The sequence below is a fragment of the Pterocles gutturalis genome, unplaced genomic scaffold (genome assembly GCF_000699245.1).
Source record: "Pterocles gutturalis isolate BGI_N339 unplaced genomic scaffold, ASM69924v1 scaffold8550, whole genome shotgun sequence".
Lineage (NCBI taxonomy): Eukaryota > Metazoa > Chordata > Aves > Pterocliformes > Pteroclidae > Pterocles > Pterocles gutturalis.
Window position 1 is genome coordinate 4,895 of NW_010145823.1, and position 13,662 is coordinate 18,556.

Here is a 13,662-nt window from a genome sequence, read left to right on the forward strand (position 1 = left end):
CTGTGGGTGTATTTATTCCCAAACACTTTCCCAAAACTTCACCCTGTGCTTTCAGCCTCAGGTTGGACCTTGCTCTAGAGTAAAGGAAAAAAACCCAAACAGAAAAATGGTAAGATTATTTCAAAGACAAAGAAGCCTGGCGCCTTCCCTATGACCTTTCCAGAAAAAGAACAAATCTTCTGCGTTCAAGGTTAGAAAACCTCCCTATTAGCACAAGGCTTACCTCAAATATTGCTGCCTGAAAGATGAAACTTCTGTAAATATAAGCACTGCAAAAAAGCATTTAGAATGAAACCTGACAGCCTGGCTAGCCACAATGTACCCACGCCAGTCTCACCACTGCCTGCCAAGCTTTCTGGGATAAATATAGCTTAAGGAACATGCTTTAATTCATCATCCTCTAAGATGATGAAGTGATACAACAGGAAAACACACATTAGCTGCCTCAATATCTTCGCAAAATACGTGTCTGCCAGTTCGGGGCTGTGTTATTCCAATGTGGGTGTCAGTGCTCTTAGCCAGACCCAACACTGAGCAGAGATGCTTCTGTGCAAATAAATAGAAAAACCTTAGAAGGAAGCTATTACCAGCAGGAAATTACTTTGTAGCATTTTTCTTAAAAATCTTTCACTTCATCGGAGTGACGCACTATGCTCTTCTATTCTGATGTTTATTCCTAGCTGGTATTAAAAAAAGAGGCTGAATCCATTCATATTAGAATTTGGATAAAGGAATAATTCATATGATGTATATTAAGATATTATACACATAAGTACAGCACAACTGTATTGTGTAAAAAGAAATGAAAACATCTATACTTGCAAACAAAAGGCAGCACGTAACACTTTTAAATGGCAAAAAATGAAGCAACACTTTGTCACACCTATAAAATAAGTGTACAGCAGTTTCAAGAAGTTTCTCTTATGTAAGTATTTGTAGAATTAAACTTCAAACAAATGTCCTTTGCCAACACATTTCCTGAAATTTCCTTTTGACTTTGCAACAAGGACAACTGCCCAAAGCTTTGCTAATCAATTTCTTGTGTTGCAGAAAACAGCGTAAGTTGAATTTTGTCCAAGAATACAGCTTGAAATGCAGAAAACGTGAAAAGCTAACTAACCTGCAATTATCTGTAGCCACAGTCTGCACACGAATTGAGAAGAAAGCTGAGTAAGTAATTTAACAGTTACTGCAACTTTAATAAACAAAGAGCCACCCATCTTGGCTTAAGGATGCAATATTCAAGAGCAAATCTTATTATCCCTTTGTTAGTATGCTGCTTCTTAAAAATATATTGTTGTATCATGGATCTTAAATAAAAAAAGGAGGGGCTCTACTTTTGTTTCAGAAAACCATTTCACGAACTCTTGCTATCATATTCTCATATATGAATATTTGAACAATTTGCAATGCTCTCTTACACCAAGTACACATCTAGTCACATCCTGAAATCTTCCCAAAGGTTGTATTCACAGCTTGCCACCTCGGATCTTCCTTTCTGGAAGAAGACATGGTGTGAGGAAGGGAGCACTTGCTGTGTGCTGCTCTCTCTTCTCCAACCAGGCATCTAAAGCACCAAAACCCCAATGTTCTGCCTGCACCTCAAAACCACAGATCTGCAAGCACAGAAATGCAGAGGGGAGGATGCAGAGGAAACACATCCAGCCCACCCCTTTCCATCCCCATCCTCTTCCTCCATTTGCCTGCATCAAGCATTCCTCTGCAGGCTGAATGCAAAGCTGTAACTTTGCTTCTTGCGGATCTTCCCAGTGTGAAGCTCTTTTGGTGGATAAAGGTTGATACTAAAAAGCTTTTTAGAAATGAAATTTTTTCTCTCATTATAATTTTTCTCATGACAGAAATTTTTCTCTCCTTCTCAGAGGAACAGAGAAGCCAAAGGCCAATCTCTGCTAAAAGAACTGAATTTTACAAAACACCTCTCGCACACATGGCAGGGGGGCTTTCAGGAGAAGGCTTCGCTTGGGCAGTGGCCATTAGGCTGTCTTCCTCACACTTAGATCTAACTTAACACTTGCACATCCATTTCAGTCTAGAACTCTGCCAAGCTTTGGGCAAGTGAAGTTGCACCAACAATTATTTCCCAGTAAAAACCTTTATGAATTACCCCTAAAGTTTCTGATACAGTTTTATTTGAACTTTTTCTAACACCAGCCATAGTCCTCCTGACTTTTATACCACTGTGAGTCAGGGATAACTCCAAAGATGACAGCAGAGAAACCAGATGAATAACAGAGCCACAATCTCTGCTACCTAAAGGACAAACAAATTTCCTTTGGTTAGCAGATGAAACTAGATTTATTTTATGGAAGAGGAATTACAGTTGCTGTTGAATGAATTATTGTCATTTTGAGGAATTGGTGCAATTCTAGATTATGGAAACAAAATGTATGGGGCTTATAGTTTATCCAAGCAGTACAGCATAGCTATCATTCAAACATTTCAGGTCTTATACCAGCAGAATTTAAAAAGAAAATAAATATTATTCATGACCAAGAACTGCTTCCCATGTCTCTGATTCCTTAGTCATCATTTAAAAATGACTCATTACACTTTTCTCTTTTGATGTTTGGTAGAAAATTCACCCTAATCTAAAACTTAGTAGTAACCCAACGGTGATTTCTTATGAATGATTTATACCTAACCCTCTGAGAAAAGGATTTGTAATGAAAGTGATAGCTCAACCCTAACTGCAGCACTGGGAACAGTGACACCATAATTAATGTATTATTTCAGTTGTGGGAGACACTGACAGTCGCTTTTTGTTCTGGGGAAGAAATTTATAGTGTGACATGGGAAAAAAAAAAAACCACAGAAGAGGAATAGAAATCCTTATAGCAAAGACAAGTCCTTTCAGTCCCCCTCCCAAAAACTATAAACTCCTGGCAGACAGTGTTTCCTCTATGGTGTAATTTATACCTTTCTCCCCTACTAGATGGCAGTATGACATGCTCTCAGAACACCTAAGTGAGGGGTTTTCTTTCTTTGTTTCATAGGAAACAATTAATTTAAAATATCATCTTACTGGCATAGAAGTGGGGGTAAAAAGCTCGCTACTGGCTGTGTATTTTGAAATAAAATCCATTTACTTACTGGTTCAACATTAAAAGCAAAAAGTGCGTATTCCCGGTCAGGTGACACTTCGTATCGAATAGCTTTTAAGGAGACCTAGAAAATAAATCAAACACTGAAATTAATATTTTTCAGATTTCAATCTAATAACATTTAGAACTAATTGCTATGATCAACTTTTTAATGATAAAGAATACTGCCAGACTAAGTGTTTTGAAAAACAATGTTACCTCCCTTTTCAAAACAAAGAAATGTTATGTGGTCACTTATGTGCTCCCACAAGGAAAGCATAACTACATTGTGACTCAGAGCAGGCAGCTATCTCAAAAAATCAGAATTTTCCTTACAAACCTACTGCACAGTGGCTGGCGGGGCACTTGTGGACAGCAGGTGGTAGAAAACCCTGACAAATGACAATTTATCAATTCCCTCTCATTCCCTGCAGTCACCGGCCAAAATGCTGGAGATAACAAACAGTAAACATCTGCTGGAGCAAACCATTCTAAAGAGACACCAGTACCTGTCCCAATTAAGGCAATACTATCCCATTTTTTACAATAAAATAAGCCTTTGGGATGCTGTGGTGATACAGCTTTTCAGGTGCACCCTGACCTGGGTTCTGCAAAAAGCTGTGCTACAACTCTTACTAACAAGAAGAGATGGCAAAATATCTCAGACTTGTCAGAAATTACCTTTTTCCCGCTCCACTAGTGCAGGCATCTGTTCTCTTTTCCAGTGCATTTCCATATAACACATTGCTGGTGCACCAAGGTCAAAGAGAGGTGCCACTAACACACCGCTCATCCGCTGCCTTGGAAGTGTCATCCTCTCACCTAACAGATTAGATGCAAGTCCTTGAGAGGTTCCCAAGAACAAAACTGGAAGATGGAATTTGGGCTCCAGGGAAAAGCTCAGCATCCCAGGGCAAGCGAGGCTGGAGGGGGTGCGTGGGGAACCCAGGGGACAGCCAAAGGCAGAAGGGACTGATCACAGAGCCATAGACTGGTTCCTGCTGGAGGGGACCTTTAGTCCAACCCCCTGGCAATGAGCCCAGACATCTTCAACGAGACCAGGTTACTCAGAGCCCTGTCCAACCCAACCCAGAATGTTTCCAGGGTTGGGGCATGTACCACTTCCCTGGGCAACCTAATGGGTTGATGGGCCAGCATGGATCAGGATGGAAAGTGCCAGGGGAGCGGGAGAGCCTGCAGTGTCAGCATAAAGAAAGATGTTATTTACTGAGAAAAGAAAACACGACAAGGTAGCAAAAGTTGTTCTGACCCAGGGCTGGGAAGGAAAAGGACAAAGTTCCTGGATGAGGTGGAACAGTGGCTCTTTTATCAGGATTTTCTGGATTAATGTGGAGGTAGTGTACAAAGTTCCTGGACGAGGTGGAACAGTGGCTTTTTATCGGGATTTTCTGGATTAATGTGGAGGTAGTGTTCTGCAGATTTATTTACCAAGCAAGGAGCAGAGGAGCAAGGGGAACTTGATGATCCAGGCAGCAGGGAGGCCATGGCATGAAAAAGTAGGATTATCTTGTAACACTGTACTTTTCTTACAATGGCAAAATTAAAATCCAGGAGCATAATTAGAGGCCAAATGGAAGCAGTTTGACTTCAACAGACCTTGACATTAAAGGAAGCCAGCCCATTATTTTTTCCCCTTAGCAGAATTGTAAAGAAAGGGGTTACACTCTGGTAAAAGAGGGTTGTTTATGTGATGTAGCAAAGGTTGAAGGTTAAATGGCAGCATGTAAAATTTAAGGTTGGGTCCTGCAATAATAATTCAGTGATGAGTTCTTTGTCTCATTGAAAAAGAATTAATACTGTAGTCTAGCTTTGTATGAGTTGTATACTCACACTGCAAAATAAAGTAAACCTGGAATGTGGTTTTATAGTTTTCTTGTACATTTACTTTTCTTTTTGAGTTTCTAAACTGGTTTTCTGAGATCTTGGGTCATGAAGATATGCCTGTTAGCCATCCTCTGCTTTTGTAGTTTTGCAATGATACAGTACAACAAAACCACTGCAGGCTGCAGATGATACCAAATTGAGTGGGTGTGTTGACCTGCTTGAGGGTAGGGAGGCTTTGCAGAGGGATCTGGACAGGCTGGACCTATGGGCTGAGGCCAATTGTATGAAGTTCAATAAAGCCAAGTGCCGGCTCCTGCACTTTGGTCACAACAACCCCCTGCAACGCTACAGGCTCGGGGCAGAGTGGCTGGAAAGCTGCCCAGCAGAGAGGGACCTGGGGGTGCTGGTCGACAGCCGGCTGAACAGGAGCCAGCAGTGTGCCCAGGTGGCCAAGAAGGCCAACAGCATCCTGGCCTGCATCAGCAATAGTGTGGCCAGCAGGACTAGGGCAGTGATTGTGCCCCTGTAGTCAGCACTGGTGAGGCTGCACCTTGAATCCTGTGTTCAGTTTTGGGCCCCTCACCACAAGAAGGACATTGAGGTGCTGGAGCAGGTCCAGAGAAGGGCAACGAAGCTGGTGAAGGGTCTGGAGCACAGGTCTGATGAGGAGCAGATGAGGGAACTGGGGTTGTTTAGTTTAGAGGACGGGAGGCTGAGAGGAGACCTTATCACTCTCTACAACTGCCTGAAAGGAGGGTGTAGTGAGGTGGGTGCTGGCCTCTTCTCTAAAGTAACAAGTGATAGGACAAGAGGAAATGGCCTCAAGTTGCGCCAGGGGAGGTTTAGGCTAGATATTAGAAAAAATTTCTTCACTGAAAGAGTGATCAGGCATTGGAACAGGCTGCCCAGGGCAGTGGTGGAGGCACCATCCCTGGAGGGGTTCAAGAAACGTGTAGATGTGGTGCTTAGGGACATGGTTTAGTGAGTTAGGTGGTGTTGGGTTGGACTTGATGATCCTTGAGGTCTTTTCCAACCTTAATGATTCTATGTTTCTATGATTCTAAGTTAACCAAAACATTAGGTAGGTGCTGCATAAGTGACAATTTTACCAGGACAACACAATTCATATGTCATTGTCAGAGCAATTTTTTTTACTTTGGAAAAGTATATTTTACTTTGGACATTAACTTCTTACAGGAAATACTGAAAACACTCTAACATTTAATGTACTAAATCCTGACATAATGTTGGCTTCATCTAATATAAAAAAAATGCCACAAAACACTTTCATCATTATAAATGATACTCTGTATCAGCTATGAATTTATTTTCTTTTCATTCATTTTAATAGCCACCTACTAACTTATTTTCCCAGTAATTTCTTAGGGTTTCTCTCATATGCAACCCATTTCCATTCATCAACACTATTCATTAACAACACTGAAATTACATTTCAACCATTAGGCAGGAAAAATCAGCAAATCCACAAATTAAAAAATCAGTATTTGCATGGAGGAATGTGGAGAATGCTACCAACAGACAGTAAGTTGTATCAATTGTCTCTTCTATTAAGCATGCAAAGATGAGAATTATGCATCTTTCAATTATATACGACATGCAAGACTAACTTCAAATATCTATATGATACTTTCCTGTAGTATGAAAGAAACTAAGCTTGCAGAATAATAACAAAAGCTGGAGTTAAATTTCACATTATCAGTCATTGTGTAGCCCATAGTATTACCAGTGTATTGCTTCTCCTTGACAATACAAGAAGTTGAAACCTAAGTCATTTTCTGCTTTACTGATCCAACTGCAAGAGAAGTGTTAAATTCTGCTACTCATTACAGAAAATACTTACAATTTTTTTGTTTTCTATTAATATTGTTGAACTGTTAGTTTCAACATTCCTCAGAATCACTGTGCCATTCTGGTTTCTGTAAATGAATTCATTGTCTGCAAGGAGGAAAAGAAAAGAACATTAAGGAAATCTGAAATTGTCTGTTTGTGTAGAATATGGGCTTGAACCGAAAGGATTGCTGAGAACTTTCCTCTAAAGAACACAGTTGGTTTGGTTTTTGTTCTGTTTGCTTGTTTGTTTGTTTTTCATGCATCCATTGCTATTATGTTAAAGTGGCTTCCAAGTTAGTCATTAAACAACATGGTTGATGTTTGTTACATGTTCGTTCTGCCATACTTTCCCAAAGCTGAAGGCAGGAGGGTGCCCTGTTTGAATGTACATACACAGCTTGCTCTACTGTTAGTGCAGGGGAAAAAAAAAGTCAAAAAATATTCTTATGCTTAAAGGTTTCCAAGATGCTCAGTCTCTGTAGGAGTTTAAGGCCAGATGCCTAGAAAGCCTTGGAAAGTTAAAAGCAAATCATCCTTTAACAAAACAGATTCTGGAACATAATACTGTGCAGATCTTCCAACTCTGACACTTGTCCTGTAAACTTACACCAGAAGAAGATGCATGAAAAGAAACTCCCATTTTCACATGGAACAGGACAAATCAGGTTGTCATCATTGCACCTTGGGACTACTCCAGCAGTCAGGACATGTGGACAAGGACAAGAACCCCCTCTGGTAGCTGCTGCACAGGCAGGAGATAGTCTCCAGCCCTCAAAGCTCAAACTGTACTTGACAGAAAGGCTGGGGTAGACATATGAAAGAAACTCCAAATGAGGGTTGTGAGGCAGGTCAAAGGTTCAGGATGAAAAAACATTACAAGAATAAAGAGTTGTCATCTTGTCAGATGTTATAAATTGAAGTTCAAGTCTGATCAGTGCTTATGTGCACTGCTCGACAGATAAAACACGACACACAAGTCCCAAGCACTCTGCCATTAAAAGATTCATCAGCTTTTCTTGACACAGGAGTAGGGTTACTGGTTTTTTGCAACCTGGCTAAACTAAGGTTGAGAACAGATGTATCCTATCAAACTTCTGCTTCCAGTGTCAGCCAAGGAAATAATTCCTCATTGCCTGTCTTCACTGTGATTACCCCAGGGTCGCTCCACGGTACGTCCCAGAAGTGTCAGGGACACAGGAATGGTTAAACATTATCCATGGGTTGTCCTGGGATGAGTCAAAAGTGAGTTTAAATCCTACTGGATTCATAAAAGCACAGACCCAACTCATTGTAACCGCAAACAGGTGCATGCTGCCCAGCTCGAGGTGACCTGCTAAAGACAACGCCGCATCCAGAGACCCAGTTCTTTCAAACCTCTGGTGTACAGACCTAGCACACTGCGTCCTTATCCATGTTTCAGGCTTCTTTTGTTTCTAAGCTGGTGATGACAATCCTCATCACAGTCACTAACCATCTTTGTAAAATGCTCTGAAAGTGCAGGTGAACAGCTTCTACGCTCTACTTCTTACTATCAATAAAAAGAGTCATCTCCTACATATCACAGTTTTATGTGTAAGTGTAGGAAGAAAGAATATCTTCTGAGATTGTGTTGAATCATATTATGTGAGGACAAATTGTTGCTGCAGTACAGATGATCCTCTCCAGACAAGATTTTAGAGACTTAAGACTCTCAGTGTCCAAATCACAGCAGCAGCCCTTCAGAAACATGGGCAAAGTTCTCAAACCATCTCTTCTAATTATGGAATAAATCTTCTCAACACCTTCAGTCCTGAATAAAAAATGCAGGATCTGAATTAGATTAAGTCTTGCATTTGAGACCAGAATAATGAAGAGAGTTCCTGTTTGGATTTGACAGTATTAAAATTTTGTCATTAGTTCTGGAGTGTTGTCCAAGGGCATGGCATTTTCATAAGCATGCCTGATTATATTCAGGACTTTAAAATATTGCTTCATACGATTTATGCCTGAACAAACCAAGATACTTCAACCTGGGAAAGAACTGATTGAACAGAACTACGACAGAAGTCAAAAAAGTCGTATGCAGCACAGAGAAGATAAATAATGAATGCTTGTTCCCTGACTTTTCCAAAATAAGTATTAGGAGGCATTAAATGATGCCAGTGAATGACAGGTTCAACACAAATAAAAGGGATTATTTCTTCAAGCAGAAGGTAAACAAGCTGTGGAAGTCACAGTCTCCAGAGCAGAGTGGGTGCCAGGACTGCAGATGGGTCCAAACACGAATTAGAAAAATGGAAGAAAAATCCATCAATGATTATGGGTTTTGAGGGGAGATGGTTTTCGGAAAGCCCTTGAACTTGATATTGTGAGGGACTAGACGCATATCCTGAACTATCATCCAGAGAAATTTACCTACTTCTTAAAATCTTCCCTCAGCATTTGCTCTTGTCCTGGGTCAGACACCAGAAGAGACAATCTCTGGGGCCTGATCCAGCACCGACTTACAGCTTTAGCTTCCAGCTTCTGGGTCCAGATCCTTAAGAAATACTTTTACACCAACAATTTAGGAAGTGATACCATAAAAGCTGTTAATGGTCCCTACACACCTTGCCTTTATATCCTTAGGCTGATAAGGTTGAAGCATCACTTTTTATAAGAGGAAAGTATACATTCCAAATTCTTGTTTTCAGGTATTCCAGAAATAACAGGAATAACTAAGCTGAGAGTTAGAATATTACCTAATTATCAGACATTTTGAGAAAGATTACTGCTTTAATAATCACCCTATGTCAACAACACAGAATATTTTCAAATTACATACCAAGTTCTAGACAGAAAAATCACATTTTAAATGTGGCTAGCAAAGCATTTGGATAATTGTAAGCCTCTCAGGATACTTCCTAATTACAGAAAAAACTAGTGATGAAACTCAGCTCAAAGTTCAGCACACAGGTAAAGTAGCTTATTAATCTAATGAGTCTGTGGGGCTGTTAATACTTCGTGGCTGTTTCCTGAGCATTGCCTGAACTGATGGAAGTTACATTACTGCCTATAATGACATTGCTACTAAACTTTTATTGCTCCCTATGCTCCAAAAAACCATAACACTTTAAGAAACGGTGAAATTTCAAGATGATTACAGAAAAGTTGCTCCTTAGTTGGAAGCAGGAGATGAAAGAGATTCCCATTATTTGTTAAAGTGTAACGAGTTTAAAATCAGGTGCTAATCTGCTGCATATGAATAAGGAAGAATAAAAGAAGCAGCGCTGATTTGTTAGGGCTGTAAATTTTCCTATTATATTCAATACAAGCCATCAACGCAGCATCTGAATTAATGAACAGAAAATTGGTCTGCTTAAGAGAAGAACAAATTGATCTGCATTATATTCCAAGCAAACCACCGTGAGGTTTAGCTTGTCTGTAAGTTGTATTATCTTAGTCCTCAAACGAATCAATGAACAATATTCTTGGACTTCTGTTTTGAAATGTGTGATTTGTTCCAGTAGAAGAGCATTTATTTAAATGGGACATACCTCAGTCAAAGACAAAAAGCAACGCAGCGACCGCTGTCTGTAATGAATTCTGTCCAGCGAGCTGATGAGAATTTGCAACCTGATTTATAGCTGTCACCACAGCTGATAAAGGTCATCACTGCATCTCATTTTTTATACCTGCCTTTCTTTGAGGCTGCTGTTCAGTGTAAATGATGATGAAAATTGTAACTTTCAGGCATAAAGCCATTTATTCCATTATATAATGGATTTCTTCAAGAGCAGAGTTCACTTTGCCAACTCCTCCCCCTCTTTCAACTTCCAGGAAATTGTCTGCTTGGTGGAATATATTATGTGTCAGTGAGTACAGACAGAGATATGTAGTCACGCTTACAAAAGTGACTGATTACAAAAAGCAATGATTACTAGAAATAATAGAGCAGCCCTGATGCTGTACAGAGTCAGTGTAGAAGAATGGGGGAGCCTTGGCAGAGATTTTTAAAAACCTGCTAAGCAGAACGGGCGAAATCAGGAAACCCAAGACCAGTGTTGCATTTGCAGTGTCAGAGTTTCCCAGCTTCTTTGTACACATCTTTCTTAAATTCAGATTTAGTGACAGGGAGCTTGCATCCCTTGCAGTTGCCGAGCCCTTGCCAGGAGCAGGACACACATGGGTTTGCTTTGCCTGGCAGCCTTGCCCGCTGGCCTCTTGTTTAGGGTGAAGCAAAATATTGGGATTTCTCTCAAGAGAGTGATGCATTACGCACTATGGCACCAGTGCACGTTTTGTATTTTCAGGCATGCTGCCTGGCCAACCCTTCGCAGGGCTTTCCCATCAGAAAAGGCATAGGGCCTCTGCAAACTTGCCCACTGGTGCTGCCACGATGCTGAGCATGGAACTGGCAGTTGAAAATCAGGAGAAAGACCACGAGGCCATCATTGGTATCACTTGAGGACCTCAAATAATCATCTCAATATTTGGAGGCAGCCTAAATAGCCAACAAAATGCTGGACACCCTCAAGAGAGCAAGACAGCATTGTATCATTTGCCATGATATAAAACAAGGGAGTACAAAAATTCATGGACAACTGATAAACTGATGGATACTAAAGGAAATAAGCAGGATACACCATCGATCATCCCTAATGCAGGGCTGCCTCATTACGGGCCACTAAAAGGGGCCAGGCTCAAGTGCAACACAGCATCAGCTATTGCTGTGGTTAGAGGAGCACTTGTCTGAGCCAACACCACTTCTTTCTACATTGTGTCAGACTGGGCACCAGACTACACAGCTCATCACAGCAGACAAGAAGATCTGGGACAATTTTACTTCTAGGAGTAAGTTTGAGTGCTGGTGGTACAAAGAAGCTGAAGGAATTACACCCAGCTGCAGGAATTGAAGGAATTACATCCAGCAGGTTTGCACTAGCATCAGTGCTCACAAATTTAGGGCTGTACAGCTTTCCTGATGAGACTAAGAAAGTACACACTATTAGAGAAGAGAGACTGGTTTATAAAATAATAGCAGGACCCACACGCTTTTGAGGAGAATTTTCATTATTTGTCAGAGATTATGGAAAGCAGAACTATGTGATAAAATATGAGAAGGAATAAGAATTTAAATCCAGGTCTAAAAAAATATTTTTCATGAAATTGTAATTTTCTATCAGTTTAGCAACTGACAAATGAAAAGCAGAGGAAAAAAAGTTATAAAATTCACATGCAGCAAGTCAGAGTCAGTGAAAGGCAGAAGGTAGTATCAGGACTGTTAGGACAGCTCCGGTCACTTAGAGCCACAGACGTGGAGGAAAAAGCAACTTCTCAAATCCTGTAATTTCAGATCAACAGACATGAAAGATAATTGAATGAGTCGCAGTCTGATGAAAGTCAGTGTCAAGGGAATTATCGTTCTCAATCCCTAAGATTAAGGAAGATTGCTGAATAAAAGAAACTTAAGTCCTGAAGTTGTTCTGAACCATTTCAGATAAATGAGCCTCCAGATACCAGCATGACCAGCAAGGCTGGAAACAAATTATGTTGTGTCAAGAGAGCAGATGGCAGCATGTCCCCCAGGAATGAGCCCACATCACTCTCCAGGGACTGAGGTCACGTTGCACGGGGCCATGTGTGCTGAGGGATGGAGCTCTGCACCGGCACAGTCAGAGTTACAGGACCACCAAGAGAGGACTGGGCACTCTTCGGTTATTTCTCATCCCTGCTGCTGTAGGAAGGGCTTTGCAAGACCCAACCTTGGGCATGACCCAGCTAGCAGGAAGTTTGCATCTGATGTCAGTGGGGTTAGAAACCCTGAAAGCATCCTCTGCACTTCACAAGAAGTGAAAACACCGCATGCTGTTCTACCCAATGAAGGCAGTTACTGCAGCTGGAAACAACTCAAGAGTCTGTTATCAGCCTCTCTCTTCCAAAAAACAAAAGCTGTTGTGGGGTTTTTAATGACTCAAAGCAATCAGGACTTTAGAATTTTATTTTTCATCTGAAGTATGAGCCTTCCACCAGCCCTGCAGCCCTACCCTCCACGGTGATAGGCATCACTCAGCACTCAGCCAGGCTGACCTCCCCCAGCCAAGAATTTCTTGTGGTCCCCCCAGCACGTATTGATCAGACACAACCGGTTAGCACTCACCATCTAACAAGACAGCAGGCAGGAAGGTTGCAAAGTAGGACAGATGTTTTTTCAGACAGAGTTGGTATTTTCAGACTGGCAACGGTGTGTACTATGGTCTTATTCATTTGGAAAAATACACGAGGATGAGGCAGTGGAATTAAAATAAATCAAAAATCTTCCATTTGTTTAGCATCCCAACAAGCCTTCTGAAGGGCCAGGTAAGCCCCAGCACAGTGGATGGAGACCAGAGGTGGGGAGTGGGTGTGCTCCTCGGGTGGGCTTGGGCATATCACACCCTCATCTCCAGCACCCATGTACCACAACCAAAGAGAAGGGTCAGCCTTGTGACATGCAGGGAAAAAAATAGGGGCTTGTATTGATTACCCACATTTGCAGGATTGGGGAAGTCTGCAAGTTTACACTGAAATACAGCACGTCTCTGGGAACAGCATCATGTCTGAACTGGGTATCAGGGCCAGCTGTGGGCTCGGCAGCAGGGTTGTTTGCCGCTGTGGCTACTGGCATTTGCACCTGAGAGCCAGCCCAGGTACAGCAGACCCCTGGGGGGAGCGAGCAGCCTGTCCGTGCCAGGCAAAGCACCTGGCGTACATGTTCAGTGCAGTCATCCGCACAGCTCTCACATAAGCATCTCGCATGGAAAATCAGATCTGGGGGACTTAGGGTTTCCTGTAAAAAAAGTGTTTTCAGAGTGACACAGGGGAAAGAATAGGACAAGCTGAGGTTAACAGGCTGCTGTGCATGGGA

At 41.5% G+C, this 13,662-nt stretch overlaps 1 protein-coding gene across 1 annotated transcript in view; it reads right to left on the bottom strand.

Annotated features, from left to right (window-relative positions):
* Window positions 1–3,111: 3,111 nt before the first annotated feature.
* LOC104470545 (dipeptidyl aminopeptidase-like protein 6) overlaps window positions 3,112–13,662 on the bottom strand; it is a gene marked incomplete at both ends in the record, with an annotated part of 34,902 nt that continues 24,351 nt past the window's right edge. Inside the window, 2 exons of the mRNA XM_010085507.1 lie at window positions 3,112–3,186; window positions 6,808–6,902. Of these exons, the coding sequence (XP_010083809.1) occupies window positions 3,112–3,186; window positions 6,808–6,902 (170 nt within the window). The remainder of the gene's footprint in view (window positions 3,187–6,807; window positions 6,903–13,662) is intronic.